This window comes from Equus przewalskii, chromosome 25 (assembly GCF_037783145.1).
Source record: "Equus przewalskii isolate Varuska chromosome 25, EquPr2, whole genome shotgun sequence".
Classification (NCBI taxonomy): domain Eukaryota; kingdom Metazoa; phylum Chordata; class Mammalia; order Perissodactyla; family Equidae; genus Equus; species Equus przewalskii.
In genome coordinates, this window is record NC_091855.1 from 6,605,201 (window position 1) to 6,632,997 (window position 27,797).

General features: G+C 39.8%; 2 protein-coding genes across 4 annotated transcripts in view; one reads left to right on the forward strand and one right to left on the reverse strand.

The window, feature by feature from the left end:
- Window positions 1–9: 9 nt before the first annotated feature.
- Window positions 10–20,497, forward strand: JKAMP (JNK1/MAPK8 associated membrane protein). Of its 2 annotated transcripts, none has more exons than XM_070593112.1 (7): window positions 10–167; window positions 2,137–2,210; window positions 2,785–2,939; window positions 9,874–10,080; window positions 13,760–13,941; window positions 17,575–17,651; window positions 19,505–20,497. In XM_070593112.1, exons 1-7 carry the CDS (start codon window positions 164–166, stop codon window positions 19,721–19,723), a joined length of 918 nt encoding a protein of 305 aa, XP_070449213.1. In that variant the 5' UTR covers window positions 10–163; the 3' UTR covers window positions 19,724–20,497. The 2 variants fall into 2 exon arrangements, with proteins under 2 accessions (XP_070449213.1, XP_070449212.1); XM_070593111.1 differs by having other exon boundaries at window positions 17–167; window positions 2,119–2,210.
- The window catches only part of CCDC175 (coiled-coil domain containing 175), a 64,606-nt gene continuing 57,015 nt past the window's right edge, over window positions 20,207–27,797 (reverse strand). The window contains exons 17-21 of one of the 2 annotated variants that reach the window (XR_011532741.1): window positions 26,359–26,461; window positions 25,405–25,448; window positions 23,539–23,701; window positions 20,917–21,068; window positions 20,207–20,341 (exon numbers count right to left, since the gene is read on the reverse strand). Coding sequence is in view for 1 of the 2 variants with exons in the window: in XM_070593107.1 (XP_070449208.1) it covers window positions 20,980–21,068; window positions 23,539–23,701; window positions 25,405–25,448; window positions 26,359–26,461 (399 nt within the window). In the remaining variant the exon portion in view is untranslated. Of the gene's footprint in view, window positions 20,342–20,847; window positions 21,069–23,538; window positions 23,702–25,404; window positions 25,449–26,358; window positions 26,462–27,797 lie in introns of those variants that run through there. The other variant, XM_070593107.1, reaches the window with a different exon arrangement.

Sequence of the window (27,797 nt, forward strand, 5' to 3'; positions counted from 1 at the left end):
TCGGAACCCAGACCCGGAAGCGCGGGTCGGGGGCGGGGCTTCGGAACAGTCGCCCGGGTTACCAGGAGGCGGGGCCTCCCAGGCGGCTGTGGCCCGGATGTCCGGGCGCTGCGGCCGGATCGGCTGATCCCGGAGCTTCTGCAGGGAAACCAGCCAGCGGCCAATGGGTGAGTGGTCCCCGAGGTCTGGGGCAGCGTTTCTCTTAGTCCCGCTTCTTCCCGGCGCTGCCGGCGGGCCTCGGCCCGGGTGGGCGGCCTCCGGGCGGCGGCGCGTCCTCGCCCCTTGCTCCCTCCTGCCCTCGGGCCGGGCCCCGGGGTCGTCCCCGGATGCTCCCGGTTCGGGGTGGTCCCGGTTCCTGACAGGCTGCGGAGGGGAGGCCGGCCGCGTACTGGGGGAGAGGCCGGGCATTTGTTGTCAAGTCCGAAATGTCATCCCAGTCCCTTTCTTTCAGTCCTTTTGTTTAATTTTCAAAATTTAAAGCGCGGGCGTTAGTAAGCGCAGAAAAGCAGTGAAGGAAGCAGCAGCTAATTCCTGCGCGACTGTCGTCTGCTGTCTCAGCATCAGACGTGAGATCGCAGGGCCCTTCGCAAAGGGGCAAGACGGTTGCAGAAAACAAAGTGAGAATTTTAGCCTCGTTCACTAAAAGAAATGAAAGGCGAAAGTGAACGGACGCCGGGAGGCAGGGTTTTGTTTGGTCGAGGATAAGCTGTTGGTTTCAGAGGGACTGGTTTTCAGGCCGTCGATTTTGAGAAACTTTAGATTATTAACATCCAAATGTATTTATTAAGCATCTACTAGATACAAAGCCCCTGTAGAAGAAGCGTCCAATTCTTTAACTTCTGCCTTCTCCGAAAATCTGAAACTGTTCATTTCCATCTGTTGGTTTAGAACATTGTGATTTCAGTTGGTTTAAAAATAAGTGCTAAATAAGGTAAAGAAGCCCATGGATTAAAAAAAAGTCAGAAATTTGATAAAAGTGAAAATATTAAACTTGAGGCATTTTAGTCAGTGCTTTTTCTATGTTTTCTCAGCAGCACAAGGAGAAAGAAATCAAGAGTCTACTCAAAATTGAAAGGCGGAAGGGCGTTGTGGACCAGGCAGTCTTTAGATTGTGAATTCATCGAGAATTTGGGAAATGATTGTTCAAAAATAGTCATTAAACGCCAGTTCCCCTCCTTAATTCCAGCTGACCGCAGTTCTGCATTTATTCCGCACTAGGCTATGGGTACTTGGATGGCAGGGACTCTACCCTGTTCCTCTGTGGACCTTTAGCCGTCCCTGACCAGTGGAATCTGACACTTAATGCATGTTTACTGAACCAATGAATCAGTGCGGGAAAGGAATCAGGCGTCACTGATGGAAAAAACTCCTTCAGTAGCTTCTCCCTGTTGATGAGGTCAAAGACAATTTGTCGGCCTGGAGTTTTTTTGATGAAATAGAGCTGCTTTTTATTTTCCCCAAGCTTTGAGAACAGGGGGTGGATTCGAAGGCAGTGGTTCCCACATATTGGTCAGAAGCCCAGTGACAGCCTTGGTGAAATTTTCACCTGTCCTCGACAAAAATGAAAAAAGTTAGGACAGTGTAGTTAAAGTCGATTTTATTTACTTTAAAGGCCTGCCCTTTATTCTGAAATTATGTCCTTTCTGCCTTTCTGGTATTAAAATGTGTTCTATTGTGAACGAAGGTGATAATAGAGTTTGTGTGTGTGTGCACACACTTAATATCCTGACTGGGCAAAATAAAAGGCAGCGATCCTTTGTTAGTCTTCTAATTAAAAAACACTGGAAATTTGAAAGTCTGGACAACTAGTCAAGGGGCGTGGCTGGCTGCAGCCATTGGAGACATACTGAGCCAGGCTTGGAGTTCTGGGGATAGATCCCACTCTGCTGGCTCAGGACCTTAATCATAAGAAACAGTATTAACAACAAGGTTCCAGCATAATTTTCTGCAGTGCTCAGTGTAAAAGGAGAAATTTGAATAAATACATTAAGACTTTCGTCTAATACATATTTTTTAATTGAAACTGTTGAGATATTTCTGACAAGTGCTTCAGATGTTATTGCTTTATTTTTTATAATCACAAAAGATGTTACTTTACTGGCATTTGTTTTTAAAAAGCTGTCGATATTCAACCAGCATGCCTTGGACTTTATTGTGGGAAGACCCTATTATTTAAAAATGGCTCAACGGAAATATATGGAGAATGTGGGGTAAGTCTTAATATTTGTATGTTATTTCATTTGTAAAATCTTTTTGCTTTTGAAATATTTTCACATGTAGAATATCTCTATAATATATTCAATTTATTAAAGAATATGGAGGCATTAATAAAATCCTTATTTGTGTTGTCATATTGATTGCCTATAATACATCTTCATGACAGTCACAGTTAAGTATTTTGAAAACATTTTATAGTTTTATCATAATTTCGAATTACTTTTTATTGATAGAGTACGGTGACTTGGACAGTAAGTTAACATTACAACTCCAGAACATTTCTCTGCAATTATTTTTATACGGTGTTAATAACTAGATTTTTCATTTAGTGTTAGTCAACTATTTTAGTAACTTAGTGAAAGGAGTCCTTTAGAGCCTTATGCAGATATAGCAAATGCAATGTAGATTTCTTTTCGTTTTACTTATGCTTTCTCTTTTATTTCTAAAAGATGCACATGTAAACAGATGTTTAAACTGAAAAGAGATGTCTTAAAGAATGACTTTTGGGGGGGCATTAATATTCTAAAATAATACCTGTACATAAAATGTTGTTCTTATATATTATAGGTGTGTCCAAGAGGACAGAGAACAAATGCACAGAAATACTGTCAGCCTTGCACAGAGTCTCCCGAGCTGTATGACTGGCTCTATCTTGGGTTTATGGCCATGCTTCCTCTTGTTTTACATTGGTTCTTCATTGAATGGTACTCGGGCAAAAAGAGGTGAGCACTTTTTATGAATGTTTCTGTATGGACTGATATTGGAATAATCATCATTTAGAAGACCTCATACTTGTATTGTTTTAAAAGTGGTAAACCCGTTTTTCTGTTATGTTCTGATTATTTTTAACTTAGCAAGAGAACTTACTAATAGAGCATGTCTCAGTAGTTATTAAGGGGAGTATCTTTTGTTTGTTTTACTCTAAATGATGTTGAAAGAATGTTTTTTTTTATTTCTCAATTATAATCTTTATTGATTTTCTACAAAGAATTTGTTATTACAAACTGTTTATTGTTCTAGAACAAATACTTTGTGATTTAATTTAATACCAGGATCTAGTATAATGCAGTTACAATGATATAGCTGCAACCTGGTTATGAAAACTTATACTAACACATTAAATCAGTGAACATTTAGTGAGCCCTGTGTTTTATGTTTAGAAGATCGGGGAAGGAGATAGAAAAATCACTGATGTCGTTTATGGTCACAGTGTTGTACAGAAGACAAACATATACACAACTAATTGTAATATAAGTCAGTCTTAAAAGTATATAAACAAAAAGTATATAAAAGCATTATAAACAAAATGCTCCGGAGCCACAAAGAATGGAAGAGAGAAATTGTGCCTGGTGGGATCTGAAAGACGTCATAAAAAGAGCCTTTTAAGCAGAGGAAAGAGCTTGAACAAGGGCACGGAGGTTGGAAATGCGGGCTCTGCTGTGTGGGAATGGAAGTGGTTTTGGCTGGTCGGAGGTGCATGGCATATGAGAGAAGGGAGATCCAAAGGAGAGTGGGAAAGGTAGGTTGAGGCCAGAATGGGAAGGTCCTAGATAAGGATGTGAACTGTATTCTCCTGGTAACGAGGAGCCAAATTCTGCCTCAGAACATTGCGGCCATACTGACTTGTAGTTCCTCCAGCTTCTCAGCATCTTCACTGCTCTGGGTTCTTTCCATTTCCCAAAACTCTTCTCTGCCTGAAATACTGTCTTCTCCCTCTGACTGTAGCTTTTCAGCTAGCTGTCTTTTTTTCCTCCAGATTTCACTTTAAATGTCTCCTGCTTGTAGAGGCCTTTGCTGACCCAAGCTAAAGTGGGCCTGTCCCTCTTATTTTGCTTTTTTAATAGCATCCTTCATTTTGTTTTCAGCATTCAGCACAATTTATCGTTACGTTTGTTCCCTCATTTAACGTCCGTCCACTTATCATCGTGTCGTGTCGCACCGCTGACTATGAGCTCCATGAGGGGGTTGGTTGGCTGGCTCTGTCATTGCTCTCCATGGGATCCCCAGAGACTACCACAGCAGCTGGCTCGTAATAGGTGCTCACGTGGTATTGGCCGAGTGAATGATTTCTCGGTGATGGTTTTGCTTTAGAGAAGTAGCATCTCTGGTTGTGTATTTTAGAAACATACCCTGTGGAGGGTGGATTAGAGTGTGACACATTACAAGGCTGTTGATGAAGAAATAGTGATGGCCGAGTCCAGTAGTGAGAATAGAAGTGGAAAGGATGGTTAGATGGAAATAGAATCAGCAGTTTTCTAGATCCTACCTAATAAATCCAGGGTGATTATTTACTTTGGAAAAGCATTCACTATTTTTCAGAAGAATCTGTAAAAATATTTTTGTTCTTTTTTATGAGGAAGATTCGTTCTGAGCTAACATCTGTTGCCAATCTTCCTTTTTTCTTTTGCTTGAGGAGGACTGGCCCTGAGCTGACATCTGTGCCAGTCTTCCTCTACTTTGTATGTGGGTTGCTGCCACAACATGGCTTGACAAGTGGTATAGGTCCACATCTGGGATCCAAACCTGTGAACCTGGCATGCCGAAGCAGAGCACAGTGAACTCTTAACCACTATGCCACAGGGCTGGCCCCTATAAAAAGATTTTTTAGAAGGCAGCTCTCATCCTGCTTTTAATTTCTGTTGTAGAATGATGAGAGATGAGAGCAAGAAAGGAGCTATGATCAATCTAAAGCTAAAATAGAATAATCGCTCAGGTAATTGGTTGGAACATCTCAGCACAGAGTAGAGAAGAGGTGGGGTGTAGGGATGTACCTCACCAAATGCATTGGAATCAAAACATCAGGTATGTTTTAGGGAGAGTCTTGGAGCAGAGGGTAGAGCTTCGGTTTGAGGGTGGAGCAGAGGAGTGATCAATGCGCAGGCAGGAAAGGAGGCGGGCTTAAAAAGGAGTTCGCATAACCGTGTTTTGCCTAGGAAATTGGTAGCAAGGAACACAAGGGCCATCTCTTGGATTTTCCTGAGATGTTGCACTTATGATCAAGGAGGCAGGAGCTGAGCCGTCTGAGGCTAGACCAGTGTTTCATAACCTGTTTCTCCGCGTCAGCTCCTTACAGAGCCTTTTTAGATGCCTTTTTTCCTAATTTCACCTACCCCTGTGAAATTTTAATGTCACATATATACTACTTATCTGGTATATGTATATATGTGCTTTATATATAAAAAGTGTTAAGATTATTTTATCCCTGAGAACCAATTCCTGCACCCTTGGGAGTGATACGCCCATTGAGAACGCACGGGCTAGACACTAATCATAACTATCCTGAAGGGCACCCTTGCTGTCTCCAGAGTTTAGTATTACATTTGTTTTTCTTTAAGGTCAGGGCAGAAATTGTGCACTTTTATGCAATGCAGTCAGAAGCTGTGCTTCTCATGTAATTTGTTTTTATATAATTTATAACTTTTTGAATGCATTCATTCAACAGTTTTAGGAATGTCTGCAATTCCTAGGTGCCAGGTGCTATACTAGGTTGTGGGATTGAGAGATGACTAAAATATAGACACTTACAGTCCTGTGGATGAGAGAGACGAACCATCACAAAGTCCGGGGGGTCCTATAATAGAGCCATGTGCAGAATTTTAATTCTGGCATGAAGAAAGAACTTAATTCTGCCTTCTCAAAATAGGGCAAGGTCACAGAGAAAAAACTGAATTTAAACTGGACTTTGAAAAATGAGTAGTTTTTGATAGATAGAGGAATTGAAGAATCTGTCAGACAGCAGGAATAAGATATGCTGTCTATAAGATATGCTGTTTAATAAGATAAAAGTCTAGAGGCAAAAAAAAAAAGCACAGTATAATCAAGCAATGAGGGCTGAGCATGATGTGAGAAACAGGGACTAAATGAGGCCGGATATAAAGAGATTTGGCTGGAGAGTCTTAGGAAGTATCCGTAAGACCTGGTGATAACCCCTGAGCTGACCTTGATGTTTGCCAGATAGGTGAAATGTGTTTTGAGGTGGAGTGTGAAGCATGCACAGATGTGTGGAGGTGTGAGGAAGCAAGGTAGTTTAGCATGGCCAGGAGGTGTGGAAGATCGTTCTGGGGAGGAGTGTTTTTCCTGAAAGGCAGAAGGGACTCACTGAAATAGTTCTATAAGGGGAGTTTTAGAATCCAGATTTCATTTTGTAAAGATCATGTGGTTGACTGCAGCTGGATTGAAAGGGATCATGATGAGAAGAAAAAGGAAGGTTACTAAAGTAATGGCAAGAAATGATAAGGTTGAGATTTTGCCTCTAAAATGTGAATTCTATAAGGAAAGAAAAGATTGGATTACATAATATGAAATGCAAATGTTTATTTATGTATTCAGTGTTTTCATCTGTGTGAAATGATGCAGTTCTTCCAACAATGTAGGCTAACTAGGAGCTCCAGGGGCCTCTCCTGCACAAAATAACTAAAGTCTGGGAAAGACGTACCCATTGCTGGTCTCCTCGGAGGTAGAGGAGAGCTCCAAGAACTCTTCTCCTTCAGAGAACAAACCAAGCCCCACTGGCTGGGGTGGGAGTGACAAAGCAGGCAGTGGGCTGGGAGGGTGCCAGAGGTTAGTTGCTGGTAGCCCCAGTGCTATCTGGATCCTGAAACTCGGGCAGCCAGTGCTGAGCCTAGACCCTCAGGGGCTGCAGCCCAAGGTAGTGGTGGCCATGGCTGCTGGCAAAAGCAGCAAATCCTCTTTGCTGCAAAACTTCCCCGTTCTCAGTTTAGGCCCATGGGACTCTTGCTCATTGTCTATTAAGGAGCTCATAATCCATGATTATCAAATGAAATAAGCACTATGACTGAGAGTTGGTAGGCACAACAAACAATAAATATGTTTATGCTCCCAAAGGATGACAGATAATGGACTTTCTGCCACAGAATCTATAACTGCTACCTATAAAATGCTTAAAGAGGTAAAGGATGCAGTCGCAAAGATCTCCAGTCAACAAAAGATTATTAGGAATGAACAAGCAGATTTGGTGGGGAGAAAGGGACCTTCTAGAAACGAAAATTTATACTTGCCAAAATTAAAAAATGGTAGGTCAGTCAGGTAAAAAGTTGAAGACAGAATTAATGAGTTAGAAAAAAAATACATAAAGAAATAACACAGCACTGGGAGAAAAGGAGATAGAAAATATGAAACATGTCGAGATGTGGAGCATAGAATGAGAAGCTGTAATATGTATCTGTAATACCTCCTGGGAACGCTCCTAGGTTCGTTAAATGTTCAGACTCCCAAGACCACCATATGTCAAACTGAGCGCCACTCTACTCAGAAGTAACACAGCTTGCCAGCAAGGAAGCATGAGATGTCCCTTGTCAGCAGTAGCTTTTGAAGCAGTCCAGCTCAGGTGCAAGGAGATGAGGTCCACATTGAGTGGGTGTGGGAGTCATCCTGGCTGAAGTCTTATGTCCCAAAGGAGCCAGTCCCTCTATAGCAAGTCCATAAGGATAGCTTCCAGGGTCCTGCAAGGGACGTGCGGGTTATAAGAATCACTGAAGTCAAGAAAACCAATCAGGTAGTTATAGTTCCCAGATGCAATTTACCAATCAAGGGATCATTTGTATCATAAGCAATGTTACTTAGCAACAAAATTGACATTCCACCCTTATCAGGCTTCCAGAGGAACAGAGCTAGAGAGTTAACTGAAGGCCAGATTCTCAGGTACAGGGGAATGGTTTTCTTAACTCTGCCTATAGTGTCTAATCAGAGTCTCTGAAAAAAATAGAGAAAATGAAGGAGAGCCAGTATTTAAAGAGATACTAGGTTCAGGTTTTACAGAAATAATCAAAAACAGATCCATTGCTTCCTGGGAAGCAAAACACATCCCAAGCAGAATGAATAAAAAGAAATTCACACCTATGCACATTATAATTAAACTGTAGAACACCAAGGACAAGAAAGGCCATGTGTGGCTGCAGTCAGCAGCCAGCTGGCACCTACTCCAGCCATATGCCTTACTCATTTTGGACACATCAGCTCAGTTGGGCCTCTAGATGAGTGCATCCCAATTCAACATCACATGGAGCAGAAAGGACCCAGTGAGTCCAGTCAAAACGCAAAATAGTGAGAAATAGTAATTGGTAGTTGTTTCAAGCCAGTAAGTTTTGATGTGGTTTGCTATAGTCATAGACAACTAAAACATTGTTTAAATAGAAAACTCGAAAGCATCTCTAGACTAGACGTTAGAAATAATAAGAGAGTTTAGTAAAGAGGCTGGCCGTAAGATAAATATACAAAATCAATTACCTTTCTATTTTCCATTTACAGTACCATAAGTAGAGTGAGGTAGCTAAGCTACATTGGGTTTATATTATGCAACTCGAGAAGTTAATTCTAAAATTTATATGGAAGTGCAAAGGCCCATGAATGGCCAAGACTGCTGAAGAAGTAGAAGTATGTACTATCAAGAATTATTGTCATATTTACTTGTCTCAGGGATAAATGGACCCCAGAAACAAAATAGGGGACCTAAAAACAGGCCATTATAAATGAAACTTTATATGGCAGAAGTGGCATGGCATGGAAAGCAGTAACTGTTCAACAAAATGCTGCTGTTGGGACAATTGACTACCCAAATGGGAAAATCTAAAGTTACATCTTTATATTATAATATATATAAATACTTTATATTTTACACAGAAATCTAGTGAGTTAAAAATTTCAAGGTGAAAGTAAAACCTTAAAAATATAAAAGAAAATATAGGATAATGTTTTCTTTATCTTGGAGTGAGGAAGGACTTCTTAAAACATTAAAACTGCTTACCAGAAATAAAAAAAGTTGATAAAGCCAACTATATTAAAATATAGAACATCTCTTCATTAAAGGACAGCACAAAGAAAGTGAAAACTCAGCGAAGAGGAAGACATTTGCAGCATGTTTAAGTAACAAAACAGAATGGATAACAATGCAGTAGTCACATAGTAGAATATTATACAGCAGTTGAAAATGACTGAACCTCAGCTATAAGCAATGCCGTGAATGAATCTTGGAAATGTAATTTTGAATGAAAAACGAAATCTCAGAAGGCTTACATTAGTGTACTGGCACTTTATAGTGTTTAAAAATGAGCAAAACTAAACAAAGTGTTTTTGAAGCATAAATACAATCAGAATAAAAACTTTAGAAATAATAATAAAGACTATTTAGTATAATGGCTACCTCTAAGGGAGAGACAGGAGTGTGGAATGGGGAGGAAGAGAGGAAAACATAAGTAAATAATGTTCTAGTTACTGGGTTAGATAATGGGCTTGCAATGTTCAGTATATTTTATGACTGATATTTATTGCATATAATCTTCTGTGTAATTTTTATATTTAAGATAATTTAAAATAATGCATAGGTAACTTTTAAGAAATTTTTAATAATTTGGCAAGATCCTAAAGAAGGTTCGATCTAATTTCTGCTCTTCTGTTCGTTTAGACAGTATTGGCACAGTGTCATCTGGGATGGGTATTCCTTTTTAGTAAACAAGATTAAACTCTTCTCAAGTAGTTTTCATATTTGTTTGGCTTTTCTTACCTATTTAGAAGGTTTTTTAGTTTCAGGATGTTTCAGTTAAAATTTCTGTTTAGAATTCATATCTTGAGACATACACAAGTTTTATTAAAAGGCATTTAAATACAGAAAATGTTCTAATTGTGCTTTTGTTTTGCTAGTTCCAGCGCACTTTTCCAACACATCACTGCATTATTTGAATGCAGCGTGGCAGCTATTGTCACCTTACTTGTGAGTGACCCAGTCGGTGTTCTGTACATCCGTTCGTGTCGAGTATTGATGCTCTCGGATTGGTACACAATGCTTTACAACCCAAGTCCGGATTACGTTACCACTGTGCACTGTACTCATGAAGCTGTCTACCCGCTGTAAGTGTTTAGACTTAAGATCGTTTTTAAAAAAATGATAATCATAGATTTCATTCATTTCAACAGATTAAGCATTGTAAAATGGCTTCTAGGCACCGGGGGAGATATATAGAAATGATTTTCTTTTCTTAAGGGATACAATCTGATAGGAAATAGAAATGCATCTTAGTATAATAGAAGTGAAAGTATTTTTGGGTTGGTGTTGAAGTATGTATAAACACTTCTAAAATAAGCCATAAATCTTTCTTAAAAAGAGAGTTACAAGGAAAACCTTTCTCATATGCAACAGAGAAGCAACATCTGACATATAGGAAAGAGCACGGGCTTTGGAGCTAAAAACAGGCTTGAGTTTGAATCGCATGTCTGCCAGCTGCTGTGTTAACTTGAACACATATGGAGCCTCTCATAACCTTGTTTTCCCGTTGGTGAAAATGGGAACCTTATAAGGTGATGGTGAGGCTTAAATAAGTCTGCACAGATCGGATCCCGTGTGCAGTGCCTTCCCTACGGGGAGCATTCAGGAGCTGGCATTATTAGAGTGCGTGGGCTAATGTGTTTTCTTTTTTGTTTTTTCCCCAAGTAACTGTTTGTAACTTCCATCAGAATGTTTTGTTTTAAAAATAACAAATTCATAAGATTCTGTATAATATTATACCAGAATATTTCAGTCTTAGGATTTCTGTGAATTGTTGGTGTTGATTTTGATGTTTTTTTCTCAGTAAAGGTATAATTGAAAAAGTCTGGTATTTCTGGTATTTAGATTCTCATCGTTGTAGCAAGTTACAATTATGTAATATGCTCAACAAAATGGTCCTTTTGTGCAAGTTTTTAATGGTTTGTTGTTAGTGCCGTCACATTGATTCCGACTCTAAGCGACCCTGTGTACAGCAGAGTGGACCCTTTTTTGCGCCGTCTTCTCACCTCTATCAGACAGTGCTCTGCTGCTATTCATAGGGTTTTCACAGCAAATGTTTTCGGAAGTGGGTAGCCAGGTCCTTCTTCTTGGTCTGTCTGGAAGCTCCACTGAAACCTGTGCACCCTGGGAGATCCTGCTGGGATTTGAAATAGCAGGGGCAGAGCTGTCAGCATCACAGCAACGTGCAGCTTCCACAGTATGACAAGCGACACACAAGGGGTGTGGTTCACTCACTTGGAAATGAACCCAGGCTCTGGTGGTGAGCACCGAATCTTAACCACTAGACCACCAGGGCTGGCCTTAATAGTCCTAAGTGTCAAAACCACACATGCACATATGTAAAAGGTAATTTTCAAAAAGTAAGATCCAGATATAGTGATATGAAAATCTTTTCCACCTGTCTACCTTTAAGTCTTGCAAATTATTTATTCCGTGAGTGTATATATATATATATATATATACTGTCTCTGTTTGTTTCTCTCCATATATATACATATAATTTAAGACTGTATGTAAGAGACTGATAATGTCATCTTTGTTGGTTTCATAGAGCTATACTTCAGTTATACTCAACTTCGGTTATTCTCTTGTCACACACTGTCCTGGGGACTTGCAGAACTTAACCTGATCCTATTTAGAGAGCTTAATAAGTGAATCAGATATCAGATTTAAATAAGATATATAATCATCTTATTTAAAACAAAATCAGACTCATTTGCTGCTAGTCACGTTTATAGCGTTTTTTCTAATATCTGTAAAGCCTATAGGAGGAGAGCCTATAGTAGGAAGAGTCAAGACATCTCAGATTAGAACAGAGATGGCAAGTCGGTGCTCCGAGCCCTCGTTCTGCAGCTGTAACAGCCACTTCTGATTCTCCTGCTAGTTGGCTAGGGCCTCAGAATCTGGTCACAGCAGTCTCAGTCAATCAGAGTCATCATACAACTTCACTGATTAGGACATGTTTCCATCTCATCACCATTTGAATTAAGTAGATATTTTTCTCTCAGCACCTTTACCAATAGTTGTTGCGGAATGCACCTGTCTGCCTTGTTTTAATTATACAAGACAATGGTTTTTGAAAACTATGAGAAGATTTTATAGTGTTAGCATTGGGTTTATACATATTATTTCCGTTATGTAACCATTTAAACTTAAGTATATGGTCAGACTGGGGCTAAACATTTCAGAAAGCTGTAGGACTACCAAAAGTCAGTAATTTTTTTTCATGAGTCATCAAAAAGTAATGGCACAAAATTCCCACAAACCTTGGAACACTGTTACATTGAGTAGTCGGCTTTTTTCTCCATTGGTATATATAGCCTGCTTCCTTACAAATTGAGAAATGTCGGGATACTTTACTGATAATTATAGTTTTGAGGGGAAATTGATTAGATGAGACATGGAAAAACATGCAAACTTACTGTCATTAGAAGCTTCCTGCAAAAAATAACGTTTACATTACTAAAACTTTGAGTTATTGAAGATGAGCAGTCATTACTGTCATAACAAAAGTTAACTTTAGCTCTCAGATTTATCCTAACCTCATAGGTAGGGGGCATGGCTGGAAGTGGAGGAGGTGGAAGATGATGCCTTCTCTGGGACGGCAGAAGTGGGAAACAGGTATCTGCTTCCATAGACTAGTTTCCAACTTCATTAGGAGAGGTAACAGACGATGGTTTCCTTCTGATCAAAATCATAATCTTTTGGAGCTCTTAAGGAACTACAAGTTGCAGGAATAGATTTTATTTTGTTTTGATGTTGGGAGGCAGTAACCTAACAAGACTAAAAATCTCATCATCCAAGAGGTCAGACGTGCAGTAATGCATAACAGTTCAGGACTGGACCTAAACCATCTCGAGAGCGCAGGGACCCACTCACGCTGCGTGTGGCTGGTGCCCCTGTGCTGCCTGTGACTCTCTGGCACAGGGAGAGGGTTTGAGTAGTGAGGAAGTAAAATGATCTGAAAATCCTCATGAAGAGGCGGTTAGGACTATGTTCACAGAAATCCCATTATGCAAAATAAAGAGCTAGAAACTATAGTCTGGTGAGGGAGAGAGAGACTTTTTTACAACCTTTTTCTGATTATAAAATTACATTATAGGAATTGGAAAAACGTAGAAAAAACACACAAAAATAAAACAGTCTGTAATTCCATTCCTTGAGATGACCACTGCTAAAAATGTTCTTTCCAGTTTCATTTCTGTATGTATGTAATTTTTTAAAGATGTGTTTATACTGTGCACGTGCTATTTTGTAACCTACTCTTGTCACTTAATCTATTACGCACAGTTAATTTTGTCTTTAATATTTCTTTCCTGACTAGATTTTTAATGGCTGCATAGTATTGCAGCATGAGCGTACTCTAAAATTTAACCAGTTTCCTATTGTTGAATATTTATTTTCTTCCTTTGTTTTCTTTATTATATGATTCAGTAAAAATCTTTGTTCATAAAGTTTTTTTATGTTTCCCTGATTGTTTCCCTTTGATAAATTTCTGCAAGTAAAATTGCTGGATCAAAGGGTACAAAAAGTTTTAGGATTTTTGATACACATTCTCAGACCGCTTACCAGAACGGAACCTGCACACACTTTCCAGCACCATATGAGCGTCTTTCCGGCCAGTCCTCCCCAGTCTGAATATTCAATGCATAAACTTAATATACTTCTTAACCTTTTTTCAAGATCTTTGATTTTAAGATAATCAATGATAAAAAGCTATTTTAAAACATTCTTGATGTTATAATTTCTTATTTTATTTTACAGATACACCATTGTATTTATCTATTATGCATTCTGCTTGGTATTAATGATGCTGCTCCGACCTCTTCTGGTAAAGAAGATTGCCTGCGGGTTAGGGAAGTCCGATCGATTTAAAAGTATTTATGCTGCACTTTACTTCTTCCCAATTTTAACTGTGCTCCAGGCAGTTGGTGGAGGCCTTTTATGTAAGTTTGATGGGTAAAGTCAGCGAAATATATTTGTTATTATAGATGATGAATGATATTTTCTCTGAATATAATTTTGGAGCTTTTTCTTTAAAATAGGTTTTCTGAATCCTTGAAAATAAACCATAGTATATATTTTTGCTAAAACATATAATGAATCTTATGAAAAAAATCATAGGTTTTTTTGGAATGGAATAGAAATTCTCAAGAAATCAGTGGCAGCAAATCAAAACTGATTTCTCTTCAGAGAATAACTTGTACTTGAAGCTCATAACCTAAATAGGAAGATTTTAAAAATCTGAGTATAAATTAAAAACAAAAACTGGTTTTGCATGTAATACATGGAAATTATTCTTGATACTCTATACTGTTTACCATTAAGTTAGGTCTTAGTTTTCTAAGTTCCTTTAGGAAAACCTTTGAGATACCGTAAAAACTCCTCAATATATTCTTTATTTTAATATATCCATTCATTCATTTATTCAGCAGCCATTTAGACTAAACTGTGACTCAGAAGAAGAGTTAGAAAAAGTTGTTGTTAAAGGGCTCACATAGTACTCGGAGAGCTATAAATAGCTCAGAGAACAGAGTGTGGTCCTTACTTGAATATGTGACATGGGACATTGCAAGGATGTTGCATACCATCTTTTATATGGAGCCCACCAGGTGCAGAGGGCAAGCCTTCTGGCCTAAAGGAGCTGGGCAGGACTGGGCATCATTATGCAAGTAATGTAGCTTGGTAGTGAATTTGATTCAAAGTGAGGTTGGAGCTGAGAGTGAGGTCGAGGGAAGAGGAAACTGGAGACTACTCAGGGGTCAGTGATCTGTCATATTCTGGTTTGCAGACATATTATTTCATTTGGCCTGAGTTCATTTGGCATTGGGTTTGAAAATCTATAGTCCCTTCCAGCTGCTGCCATTCCCTGTTCTCTTAGATGTGGCCCACTTCCATTATTTGCCTGGCTGGCCTCTGTAGGCCTCTGAGGTTGCTGTTCTTGCTCTGGGGAATAGAGACCTACTCTTAAAGGATTTTAGGCAGAAGAGTGACCTGGCTAGGCTTGCGTTTTAGAAGGGTACCTTGGTAGCATGGGGAAGGTGGCTAGGCAGGGCAGAGAACCTGGGGGATCAGTTAAGGGTGGAGTGCAGTAAGCCAAGCCTGTCCCACCTAAATGAGAAACACGGAATGAAGAGCCATTTCAAAGATAGAGTTAATTGAATTAAGTGAATATTAGAAGAAGCCAGTAGGTTGGTGAGCAGAGGTGAATTCAGTTTTAGGAATTCATGGAATATTTACAGGAGTACCGGTAGTTCTTTATAGCAGTCTGGAGGGGGAGAGCTGACTAGGTTGGAAAGATTAAGAATTGTCAGCCCTCAAATCCCCATGTCTTAGACCGCAGATGGTGCTATTGTATAGAACCTCATGGGTATGAAATGGAGGAAAGAGAAAGCTGTGAAAAGCAGGGGAAATTTGGGAAGTTAACCCCAGGAGACTGCCAGACCGTGTTACTTTCTCTATTGTAGTGGCCTGTATTAAAAAATGCCTTTTCTCACACTGAAGGACATTAGATCATTTGTCAGCAGGCCTCCACTCAAAACCCATTCATAGGGAGGATCAAGGAGTTATTCATTCGCACTGAATATAAACTTACGCAGTCTGCTGCAATTAGTCCCAGAGGGCATTGTACCAACTCATAATTTTATGATGTTGAAAAAAAAGAATAGATCATTTTTGTTTTGTAGAGTGCCTTAGTCTGTTCAGGCTGCTATAACAGAAAACCATAGACTAGGTGGCTTCCAAATGACAAAAACTTATTTCTCACAATTCTGGGGACTGGAAAGTCCAAGAGCAGGGTGCCAGCCGATTTGGTGTTTGGTGAGGACCCATTTCTTGGTTCATTGACAGCTGTCTTTCAGTGTCCTCACATGGCAGAAGGGGAGGGAGCTCTCTGGGGTCTCTTTTATAAGGGCACTAAGCCCATTCATGACCTAATCACCTCCCAAAGGCCCCAGCTCCTAATACCATCCCATTGGGGGTTAGGATTTCAACATAAGAATTTCAAAAGAAACAAACATTCAGTCCATAAAGAGGGTCTATAGCAAGTCTGAGCAAAGTAGAGCAGCGAGAGGCTTCTGGTAGCTCTCTAGGGAGAGAGACACTGGCGCTGAGTAGGAAGATGTCAGTGACAAACTTTCACCTGCTTGGAAGTATTATGGAAGCCAGTTTTCAGTTTTTTAAGTGTCTTCTGCATCTCTACCACCAGGGGAACTAAAGCGCAGATTCCCAAAACCCGCCCCTCCCCCCCCCCAGCCCCAACTTAGTTGCCTAAAATCTCCAATGGTTTTAGACCCTAGAGTAAAAACCACTCTAAATCCTGCCCTGAGCCCAGAACCACCTCTGCTCCTCACAGGTCTGTGCCTTGTTAGAAACTTCCTCTTCCTCCTTTTTACCTTAGATGGCTTTTTACTACCAGGTCTTAAATGAGAATCATTAGCGACACTGTTGAGCTATTTATAAAATGATGTGGGATTATTTTGAATGGCTGGTTGAGGACCTAACCACTTTCTAGAATAAAGGTTCTAAATGTTGAACAAGTCATTCAGTTATTTAGTAAGTTGGAATCAGGTCTACGTCGATAATTCAGAGTTTCTGCCTGCTGCATCCTGAATTTACATTTGAAATGCTTCCAAATGGGTTCCACTGCAAAGTAGAATGATTAGTAGTTTCATAAACTGAAGTTAATTGTTTTAAAGTAATTGTATGAACAATAATCCAAGATATTTTTTCTCAATTTGTCCATTTGTTTTAGTGTGCTATAACTTTAAAACATTTAAGGAGAAAGGTAGCATTTTGTAAGAAAAACTTTTGCTTGAAGTATTATTACTGTACTGTATTTGAAGTGGAAATGCCTAAAATTTTGACATTAAGAGCACAAAACGATGCATTTATCCTTTGAGGTTTATTGATCTATGAACTTTTCTAAAGAGTAATTAAAGCTGAATTACTCTTATATATAGCCTTTCTCAACCGAAGTTCCCCATCTGGACCATAAAACACAGAAACTGGGTAATTATTTTCTCAAGTCTCCCAAGTTTGGTACATAACTAGTATAATTCTAGATGCATAGGGGAGCATTTAACTCTTTACATCAATCAATAGATGCCTTAAGGCAGGGGTCTTCAAAGCTGGGCCAAGGATAGTTTTACATTTTTAAATGGTTGGGAAGAAGAGTAGTAGTATTTCTTGACATTTGGAAATTACATGAAATTTGAATTTTATTGTTCAAATAAGTTATAAAATAAGTTATAACTTATAAACTTAGAAAACAAGTTTTACTGACACACAGCCACACCCATTAGTTGATGTGTTATCTGGCTGCTGTCTCGCAACAGCTGCGGAGCTGGGTGATCGAGACAGAGACTGCATGGCCCGCAAAGCCAGAAGTATTTACTCTCTGGCCCCTCACAGGCAGAGTTTGCTGACCCCTGCCCTAGGGCCTTAGGGCTTAGATCTCTCACAGAACCGGTTGGGACAGTTTTTGATTACCGGGAGAATTATTACTGTTTGAATTTTTTTGATACTTTATTCAGAAAATTCGTTTAATTTTCAACATCACACCAATGCTTGTCTTTCAGATTATGCCTTCCCGTATATTATATTAGTATTATCTCTGGTTACTCTGGCTGTGTACATGTCGGCTTCTGAAATAGAGGTAGGAAATCTTTTTTCCTTTGTTAAAGATATTTTTATAGATTTGACAGTTGAATAGGAGAATAGTACATCTGATAAGATGTGGTACAACTGATGGGTTTAGTGATCCTGGGTTCCGTGATGTCACTCAGTGGCTTGTAGCTCCTTATTCTGTGAAAGGTTGTGTACTGGACTATATTTGCTTGGGAAATTAGCAAAGTAGTCAGGCTCCACTATCCAGCATGTTGGAGAAAAAACCCACATAGAAAATATATTAATTATTGAAATGTTAAACTTAACACTATTTTGAGGGAAACATTAGAATGCTTTATTGTAAATAGAACTAATTTTACACTCGATTTTACAGGGGCAACACTGACAGTCACCGATAATTATACTGTACCTTCCGTACCCTTCTATAGTTTGTCCCCCATTTTGTTTTCTTGATTACGGATGGTTACTTTTGCCCTGTAATATCTAATATTTTGGTGATTTGGAAATAACATTAACAGACACATTAGTTCTGATACTGTTCTTGTTTTGAGATATCCTTTTTGTGCCTCTAATTGTTTAGTATTTCAGTGGAAGGGCACTGTTAGAAAGACCTCTTTAGTTGAGGCTCAACTCCCGTGTGCTTGCTACTGTGGTGCCCGTGCGCTGTCTGCAGCTGCCCGCTGCAGTTGGTGGATGAGGGCTCTCTCATAATTCCTAACATGAGAAAGTTGAACCCGGAGCAAGTCAGTCGTTAGCTGTTTCAGAGCGGTCGCCCATGGTGCTCCTCTTTCTATTCCATTAGTGAAAGAGTGAAAGGGAAGAAACCCACCTAGAAATCATAGAAATCAACCGAGTCGTCTTTTCTACTTAAAAGAATAATAGTAAAGGAACTAGACAGAATGTTTTTAGGATTATTCAAACGTTTCCATCTGTATTCTACCCCCATTTCTCCTTTGCAGTCTTTAATCAACGTTGCAATGTGATTAATTAAAGAAGATAAGCAAGTTAGTTTGGGCACTTTTATTAACTCTAGGGAAATATTTGAGGGGAGAAATGATTGGATATTTGAATCAAATGAAGTTTTTGAATTTTTCTTTATACTCCATAAGTACTAGGGAAAGTTAAATTAGCTTGAAACGTATTTGTTTCTCTGCTGCTGGGAATCCCTCCCAAATAAAATGTTCCTGCGCTTTGATTCGCGCTCTGTGCGTCAGGAACAGGGGCCTGAATCGGGAAGAGACACTCGAGCTCTAGGTGAGCTGATGAGCCATTTAAGAAGAGAAAGTTGGTAACTATTGCAAATGACGTTTTAGCGTGTTTACTAGCACGTTTAGATATTAGTTTTGTAATAATTTGGTCCTTCCAGTGTCTGCATATTATAGAGCTATGTTAAAGATTCAGAGGAAATCAGAGTAGGCACATGTCATTTCTGCTCCCTTCTGAATATGCAGGCAGTAGACACAGGAATGCTAGACATTAAGGAGGTCGAGTGTATGTACCTCCTTCCCACCTGTAGACTCAGCTGCTGTGGATCAGGGCAGGAAGAAGGCACGTACTATGGCGTTCCCCTTCTGGTTCCTATCTTTCAGAAGAAACTGGTGTTTCCAGGGTTGAATGGTGGTGTAGACTAGCACTTAGAGACGTGGGCTCCCGTCTTGGTGCTGCCTGAATGCTTATATGACTGTAGGAAGTTCAGTTTCCTCATCTGTGAAGGGTAGTGGCTAGACTGGTGATTTCTTAGTCCCCTTTAGATCAAACGTTCTATGATTCTGAGGTTATGATTTTATGTGAAAACAATGCATTTTAAATTAAAATGTAATGTTATCTAGCTGATTTAGCCCGATAATTTGTATTTCTCTTTTCTTTTATAAAATTATATAGAACTGCTATGATCTTCTGATGAGAAAGAAAAGACTCATTGTTCTCTTCAGCCACTGGTTGCTTCATGCATATGGAATAATCTCCATCTCCAGAGTGGATAAACTCGAGCAGGATTTACCCCTCCTGGCCTTGGTGCCCACACCAGCCCTTTTTTACTTGTTCACGGCAAAATTCACTGAACCTTCCCGCATACTCTCAGAAGGAGCCAATGGACACTGAATATAAAATGCCAAAAAACCTAAGAAGTGTTCTTAATAAAAAAGTGAAGAAATAAAAAATGTATTAGTACTCTTCTCTCATACGTGGGAATAAGATTGTCAGTATATCTAAGGCTTTTCGGTTGGTGGGTTTTTTTTTTGACGTAATAAACATTATGGTTGGACTTGAAAAGTACAAAATGCCACACTACTCTGTTACATAGTGTAACACGTGATACACTTAGAGCACACTATTAGATTATGCTAGAAGCCTATTAGGAAGCTCTTGCCTCACAACAATTTAGTTATTCTGTAGCACAAAATCATGTTTCTGTGTACCCAGCAATGTGCTGTTCCCATTTTTATTAAGAAAAACTTTAACAAGTATAGTCTGCAATCCTTAGCATTGCCATAATCGTGCATGCCCGTTGTGTTCCAACTTGTTTTTCAAGTATAATGAATTATAAAGACAAATGTACTTGTGGGGTCTGAGAAAACGTGGAAATAATGTATGTTGTTTTTTGTTATCTATTTATTTTCACCAGTACAGTATTTTGGTCTATTACAAAAATAGAGCATAATTTATATAACAGGTCTTGTGTTTATAGGTAGTTTGGTTGAAGACATCTTCAGATTATTCCTGTAAAGAAAACCAATGAAAAGCTTAACTACAAAAAATCTCAAATGTTCTGACATTTCATTGTATTTTGCCACACCAGTTGTGAGAATAATTCAAAATATTAAGTAGTAAGATTAGTGTTTCTTTCCCAAACGAATAAATACATGTACTCACATATTCCCTTCCGCTTATGTCTCATTTTTCGAGGATATATACACGGGCCATGTTTTATTGATCCTGAGACACTTTTTTTTCACGCTGTGTCATCTCTGAATTAGGATGCATCTTACAAGTGAAGGCTTCTTAGATTTAATGAAATACGGACTATATACAGCATGTGAACATTTTTCCTGTGGTTGGTTGTAATAGGGGCTGCGATTTTTATGCTCTGAAGGCTTCAAGAGACTCGTGGTTGCAATAATGGAAGCAAAATAAGGTTTTTGCACTTAATCTAATAATTTGACCGTGTCTGTCCATTTGTATTGTTTAGAAGATTATTTGCTGATTCTGCTCTTTGGTGGGGCTTGCACAAGTTTGTAAAATCTCACTTTTAAGACTTCCATTGATAGTTGCAAAATATGAAAAAGTGTACTCACTTTTTCTGTAGTTTGGTTTATGCCTTTTGAATTTGTAGCAGTCGTATCCTTGAAGTTACTTCGTTAGTTTTTCTTTGTTAATGTTTTTTTCATAGTACATTCAATCGCTGGGAAATGGACTTTTTTGATACCACTGCGTTTCTGCTTTTCTTCTGTAGGAATAAAAACAAAGTGTCCAAGTGCTGTATGTATCTCACACAGGGTTGGCTAGTTCTTAGTGTCCATTAAAATTCTAAATTGCCCAAAGAATTCTCAACTGGACAACTGTAAAATCTGGGCAGGGGCCTGGGGGTCACCTGTGTGATTACCAGGACTGTATCTTCCTGTCCCACTACACTGGGAGCCGTTTTAACAAGTATCTTCCCCTCCCATGTCCTAGCAGAAAAATGTGTATGCAAAAGGAGAAATCATACAAATACTATAAGTTCTTGAATGTAAATGATTTCAGGAATGCTTAATACATATCTGCATTTTTAATTTGCTTTCTTAAGAACAAGACGAACAATTCATAGCAACTATGGTTGCTAATGTTACTAAATAATTCATTAAAACATAGTCATTAAAAATACACAAAAACAACCCTTGTCCTAGCTCAGCTTTGCTAAGTTTTGAGTTAGGTCCTTGTGGTGCATTACAACTCTCACTGCTACAGTGTATGGCAATTATTTCTGCTAGCCAGTGCTGGATACGTAAATTAAAAGTCAAAATATTTTCTTGATTAATTTGGGTCAATTGATTAAGAATTATATTTTATATATTTGTCTAAAACTATTGGTTTGTAAGACTTTACTCCACATTGGAGCCAGGTGGAGAGATTTCTAGAAACATGCCTGGGTCCCACCCCAGAGATTCATGGTGAATTAGCCTGGGAGGAAGGCTGAGCAGAGGGATTTTAAAAATCTCCTCCACGTGATTCTAATGGTAGAAAACGTTCTAATGTTTGACAACGTCTCTTCCTAGTTCAGATCTTAATTTTTCCAAGAAATCTTTTAACAATTTCTGAGCAAATGATTTTTTAAATTATTTATTACCAGAATTATGATTCTGGTTTAATAATAACTAGATTCTTTTCCAGAATTAAATGATCAAAATGTAGAAAATTGTATCAAGTCCTTTTCCATCACAATAACAAAAAGATAATTTCAACATTTATACAAATTATTTGATCTTTCTTTTAAAACGTCTTGTGGTCTGAAGTCTTCTGCAGAGCACATATTAAGACATTTCGTTAGTACACAAATTGTTTATCTGCAACCTAAGTTATAGTATATGGTATAATAGGGACTTGTGGAATTTTAAAACATTGTAATACTTCTTAAAAAAATCTGTACTCATTTACTATTTGGTTTAGGTATACTAAGAATTTATTTACCGTTTGTTTACAAAAAAGGATGTTAAGGCAAAAGGTAACGATCTTAGTTTTCAGGATGAAGTCTGGCATTTCACATTCTGACAAGCCTGCCCCGCTCTTGCCATCCGGAACGCCCGCAGATGTCCCCTTGGCCACGCTATTGCGGTTCTCCTTCAGGAAGACATCCTGATGTGTTCCCAATATGCAAAAAGGCTTAGAGGTACCTCTTTACCCTCCCGTAGCCACTCCTTAGAAGGAAGGCACTGTATTCTGATCAGCTCTTCACTTGTCTGTCTCTCAGTTTGTGCGCTTTGAGGTTCAGGGACTGGTGTTATTCCACTTAGCCACTGCAGCATTTGCTCACGCGCCTGGCTCAAAGGTACTCAGTGCTAATGCAGTTGGCGCAGTGATCCTGAAGGGGCGGGCTGGGACCTGCAAGGCTGCAGTGACATACTGTGTCCAGAGGAGGACAGGAGAGAGCTGTTGAGCTGGAAGAGATCACGGGCTTCTCCAGAAGTTCATCGGTGAGAGAAGCCATTCAACAGGGAAAATCCAGAACCCCTATACGCTATTCTTCTCCCTTCTCTCCAGCCCCCTCTACCTCCACCATCCCACTTTCCCAAGGGATTCCAGCCCTGGGACGTCTGGGCTGCACCTGTGCAAGGATTCACCTGCATTTCCCCCTGCAGCCCTAATCTGGAAGGGGTTCTATGGCCCTCTGTCCCTCACAACATTACAGCGGGACTGAGGGTGAAGCTGCTGCTTGCTCACGAGGCAACCATGTTACATAGGATGTGTTAACATCTCAGAAGCCCCAGAAGGCATCACTGGATTTTCAGAGAAGGCAATAGTTGCTGTTTTTAATGCTAAAATCAGCTCAAGAAGAAAAAGTAAAATAATGTTTGCTATCTTCTGTTAAGAAAACAAGGAAGTGTGTAAGAGGTTTTAAAAGAGTTTTCTTTTTAAATGTTCAAAATTAAGAGTGTTAAAAAGTCAGAAAGAAGTTAAGATTCGGTTATTTAGAAAACTCACTTAGGTTTCCACCTTCCAGTAGACTGTCCAATGCTGCTGTGCCACCACATTCAACCTCGCAAACGAGAATCAGCATTCACTTGAATGTTTGTGACATTATCGGGCATGGAGTATTGGGGAGAACTGAGTTATCTGGTTGGCATTCCTTTTTTTTTTTTTGGCTTTTTTTTTTATGTCACCAGCTTCAGTAAAATAGCAAGAAGTCGTTTGTCACCCAAAGCTCTTGAGATGTTACTTACGACAAAGGTCTGCTTGCGATTCCTGTTCCGTAAGAGAATGCAGCTCTCCAAGGTTCCCTTGCAGCCAAGTCCCGATGGACTGGATTTTTTCATCTCTTTCATACAGCTTGTGTATGAGATTTTTTATTTCTTGCAAGGTCTCGTCACCACTGCCTACCAATTCCTTAAAAAAATAGCATTTTGAGTTATGTGAATATAAATTTCAACAAAATAAAAAACATTCTGTATGAGTGAATCACGTCCAAGATAAAAATACGTATGCAAAATTGGTATTAGTCATGCAAAATAAGTGTATGTAAATTCATGAAGTTCTGTAAAAGATCTCAGAAAAACGAATTAGCAAGTGAGAAGATTTAATGGAATGCTCATTGAACTCAAATTTTTTTTCCAACGGCTAATATATTTTTTAATTGAGGAATAATTGACATATAACATTAATTTCAGGTGTACAACATAATGATTTTACATCTGTATAGGTTGTAAAATGATCACCATAAGTCCAGTTAATATCCATGACCTCACAGTTATTACATTTTTTTTCTTGTGATAAGGCCTTTTAAGATGTACTCTGGTAGCAACTTTCAAATATGCAATACAGTATTATTAACTGTAGTCACCATGCTGTACATTACACCCTAGAACTTGTTTATTTTATAGCTGGAAGTTTGTACCTTTTGATCTTCTTCACCCCTTTAACCCAACCCTCCACCCCCCCACCTCTGGCAACTGCCAATCTGTTCTCTTTGTCTACGAATCAATTCAAAATTTTAACTGGGTAAGGTGGTGGTGGCGGTGACGTATAAAGGCCAGCTCACCTTCAGAGCAGCACAGAACTGCAGAGGAGATTCAGCATGGCTTCAAGCTTAAGAGAGAGAACTTTGAAATCAGACTGAATCTGAGTTTTAAATCCCCATAAAATCGTTAACTGTCTGGTCTTGGGCAAGTCACTTAAAGTCTCTGAGCCTTAGTAACTTCATCTGAGAAAGGCATTAGTAACACTTTTTTTATCTAGTGTTTTGAAGGTTAAACAAGGATCATATGTAAAGTTGAAATACTTAGAAAGTGTCAGAGCCAGGATTCAAACTCCTGCCTGTCTGCCTCTAAAGGGCGGAGGGGTGGAGACGTTGCACAGCTGGCACGACATGGAGGGCAGACGGCGTTCAGAACTGATGACTTTGTCCTAAAACAATATGCGCTCAATTTGTGATTGCAAAACAGAGTGCCACTCCCGCTTTAACTGAAGTGGTACGGTGGGAAGACAGTTTCCCAAAGGATTAGGATTTCATAGTGACATTTGGCACTTGTTAAAAATAAGATAACAGGCCCCAAATGGAGTCACTTACGCTAAGCCTCACATCGTCAAACCAAGACTTAATTACAGTTTTGGTTCTCCTGGAAACAGAATCTTAAACCAGTCAATCAGGAATCGTTTGCTCAGCACTGGGGAGGTCAGCTGCCTGACAGACCCCTGCTGTCCCCTAATGGAAAGTGACTTTGCCACGACCAAGCTACTTTTTGGCCTATAGCTTCCTTATTCCTGCTTCCTTCTGGCTATAAAAGTCTTTCATCCTGTACAGCTCCTCGGAGCAGCTTTCTATCTGCTGGCTTGGATGCTGCCCGATTCATGAATCGTTGAATAAAGCCAATAAGATCTCTAAACTTTACTCAGTTGAATTTTATTTTTTAGCAGCACAAAGGACACATTTTAGGATATGATGGTCACACTAGCTCTGTCAGTCCCTCACAATCCTGACCTCCCACTGTATGCACGAACACTCACACACATACACACACACACACACACACACTTATTAGGTGAGTATTTTTAGAAATATGATACCGATGGAGGTAACAAAAAAAACTCACCTTCATGGTGGCCTGAAATTCAGCCCACAAATCCAAATATTGTTCTAAAATAAAGATTTTTAAAATGCAAAGGTTATTGAAAAAAATTGAAGATATTTATAAAAGAAATGCTATTTGCTTTACAGAAATTCTTTTTATCTAAAAATCCTACTTCCAAAATGACAGAATAACTGGATTGCACTTGCTCTCACACTATAAACAAGCAGAAAATAGGACAAGCTATATTACACAATATGTTTGTTTTAATGTCCAGTTTTCAGAGACTGGAGAATGGCAATGCAGGACTGTGACCCCTGAAAGAAGGGAGACCTATGGTCATCGGCTCTCTGCCGGAGCACTTTCCAGACTAGCGTGCATGCAGATCAAGGCAGATACACAGACACAGAAATCCGTATGAAGGTTAGCAAATTGAATCCAGCAACATATAAAAATAACTATGGCTTTTGAACGAGGGGGTTTTATCCCAGGAATGGGAGATTGGTTTAGCACTCAAAATTCAATCAGTGCAATTTACCATATGAACAGCGTAAAGGAGAAACACCACCGTGCAGAGCACCTCAGTAGATGCTTGAGTAGCTGAGCTCAGCCACACGGCGCTGCATGCCTATGTGACTCCCCCTCCAGTAACACCCAGACCCACACGGGAGGGAGCGCCTGGTTGGCGGTGCTGCACATTTATGCCTCGTCCTTAGTCACAGGAAGCACATCAGTGGTTTCCAGGCACTGAAGGCAGGCTGGGAAATCAACTACAAAGCGACACAGGGAAATTTTTCACTGATGACAGTGTTCTATATCTTGCTTGTGGTAGTAATGGTTACAGCGGTATGTACATTTGTCAAAACTCATCAAACGTGAGATGGGTACATTTTATCGTACGCAAATCAGTAAAACTGATTTAAACAAACCAAAATCTTCATTTTTATATGTAAAGATCAGTCATGACACCTTACTTACTCTGACAAGATATCAGCTCCCAAGACAGGTCACTTGAGGTGGACACGAGGGCCTCTTCTTCCTGTCTGTATTGCTCGGTGTTCTTCTTCAGGTATGAGATATACTGGAAATTAAAGGCATGTGATTGCTTGAAGCAGTTTAGTTACTGTAGACTAACTATCCACGCTGTCATTCAGCAAACCTTTACTGACTCGTCCTCTGTGCCACTGCCTGTTCCAGGTGCAAGGCTAATGGTGACCAGAGCCCTTGTCAAGCTTACATTCTGGGGACGGAGATGAGAATCCTGCTTCCTGCATTCCAGCACCCAAATAAACATGGCCTGCCTGGAGGAGCTCAGCAGAAGACCTCAGAGGAGGGTTTATCGAGTCAGGAGACCCATGGAATTGCTCACTCAAGTTGGATTTTCATTGGGTTGGGTGATGGTGGTAGTAGTGGTTTGGGGACTAAAGTCACGGTTTTCTGTTCTGACCATCCAATGCTCAGGAACTCTAAACTCCTGGGAAGTCTGAAAGTATGGGCTTTGGGATGTAAACTTGACCCTGGTCCAGTTCCTAGAGAGAGAGAGTCACATACTAGAAACTACCAATAAGAATCTTAGAAATGGCATCCTGTATCATAGAAGGAGAGGACATGGGACTGTTCATAAGCACGTGTTACAGGGTCCACTCATACAGCCTTGATCTGGTGACAAGCTCAGCACGGCTTGTTGGCAGGTTGTGCAGTAAACCAAAGTGAAAGCCGCCTCCAGTCCAGTCCCAGGTACCATTCTTGCCCCTCTTTGAACGTGGGTTCCTGTTTGTAGACTCGCCTGGCTCAGCTGGCCTCCCGTAACTCTCTGACCGTCCTCTCTCAGCCTACCTTTTGGTCTCCTCTTCTACTGTTGACTCTTTCAAAGTTGTCTTTCACCAGAGCTTGGTTCACAGCTCCCTGTTCTCATTCAACGCACTATCCCTGAGGCACTGCACCCCTCCCCAGGTGGAAATCCTACCTCCACGCTAGTGACACCCCGCCAGACTTCTCCCCTGAGCGCCTCACCTGCTGCGGTTAGGTGCTCTTGCTCTGGGTTACTCTATGTGCCCTGGGCAGATTGTTGCACTTCACACACTGAATTGTAATCATCCACTTATACGCCCATCTCCTCAGTTGGACTGTGAGCTTCCCAAGGGCTTGGGGCAGTGTCTTATCTATCTCTGGATTCACTGTGCCTTCCCCAGGGTTTGGGACTCAGCGGGTGCTTAAAATGTTTGTCAAATGAGAAGAAGTGATCAGCAAAACTGAGAGGGGTGAGTAAATAAGATAACAGCACAGGGTCCTCCAGGGGCTAGTAGACGGGCATTGATTCCACAATCAGAACCTTTAGAATCAGGCTTTCACATAATCAGTCATCCATTTGCTCACCCATTGCCAAAATAGCAAGACAAATCCAATTAGTTTAATAA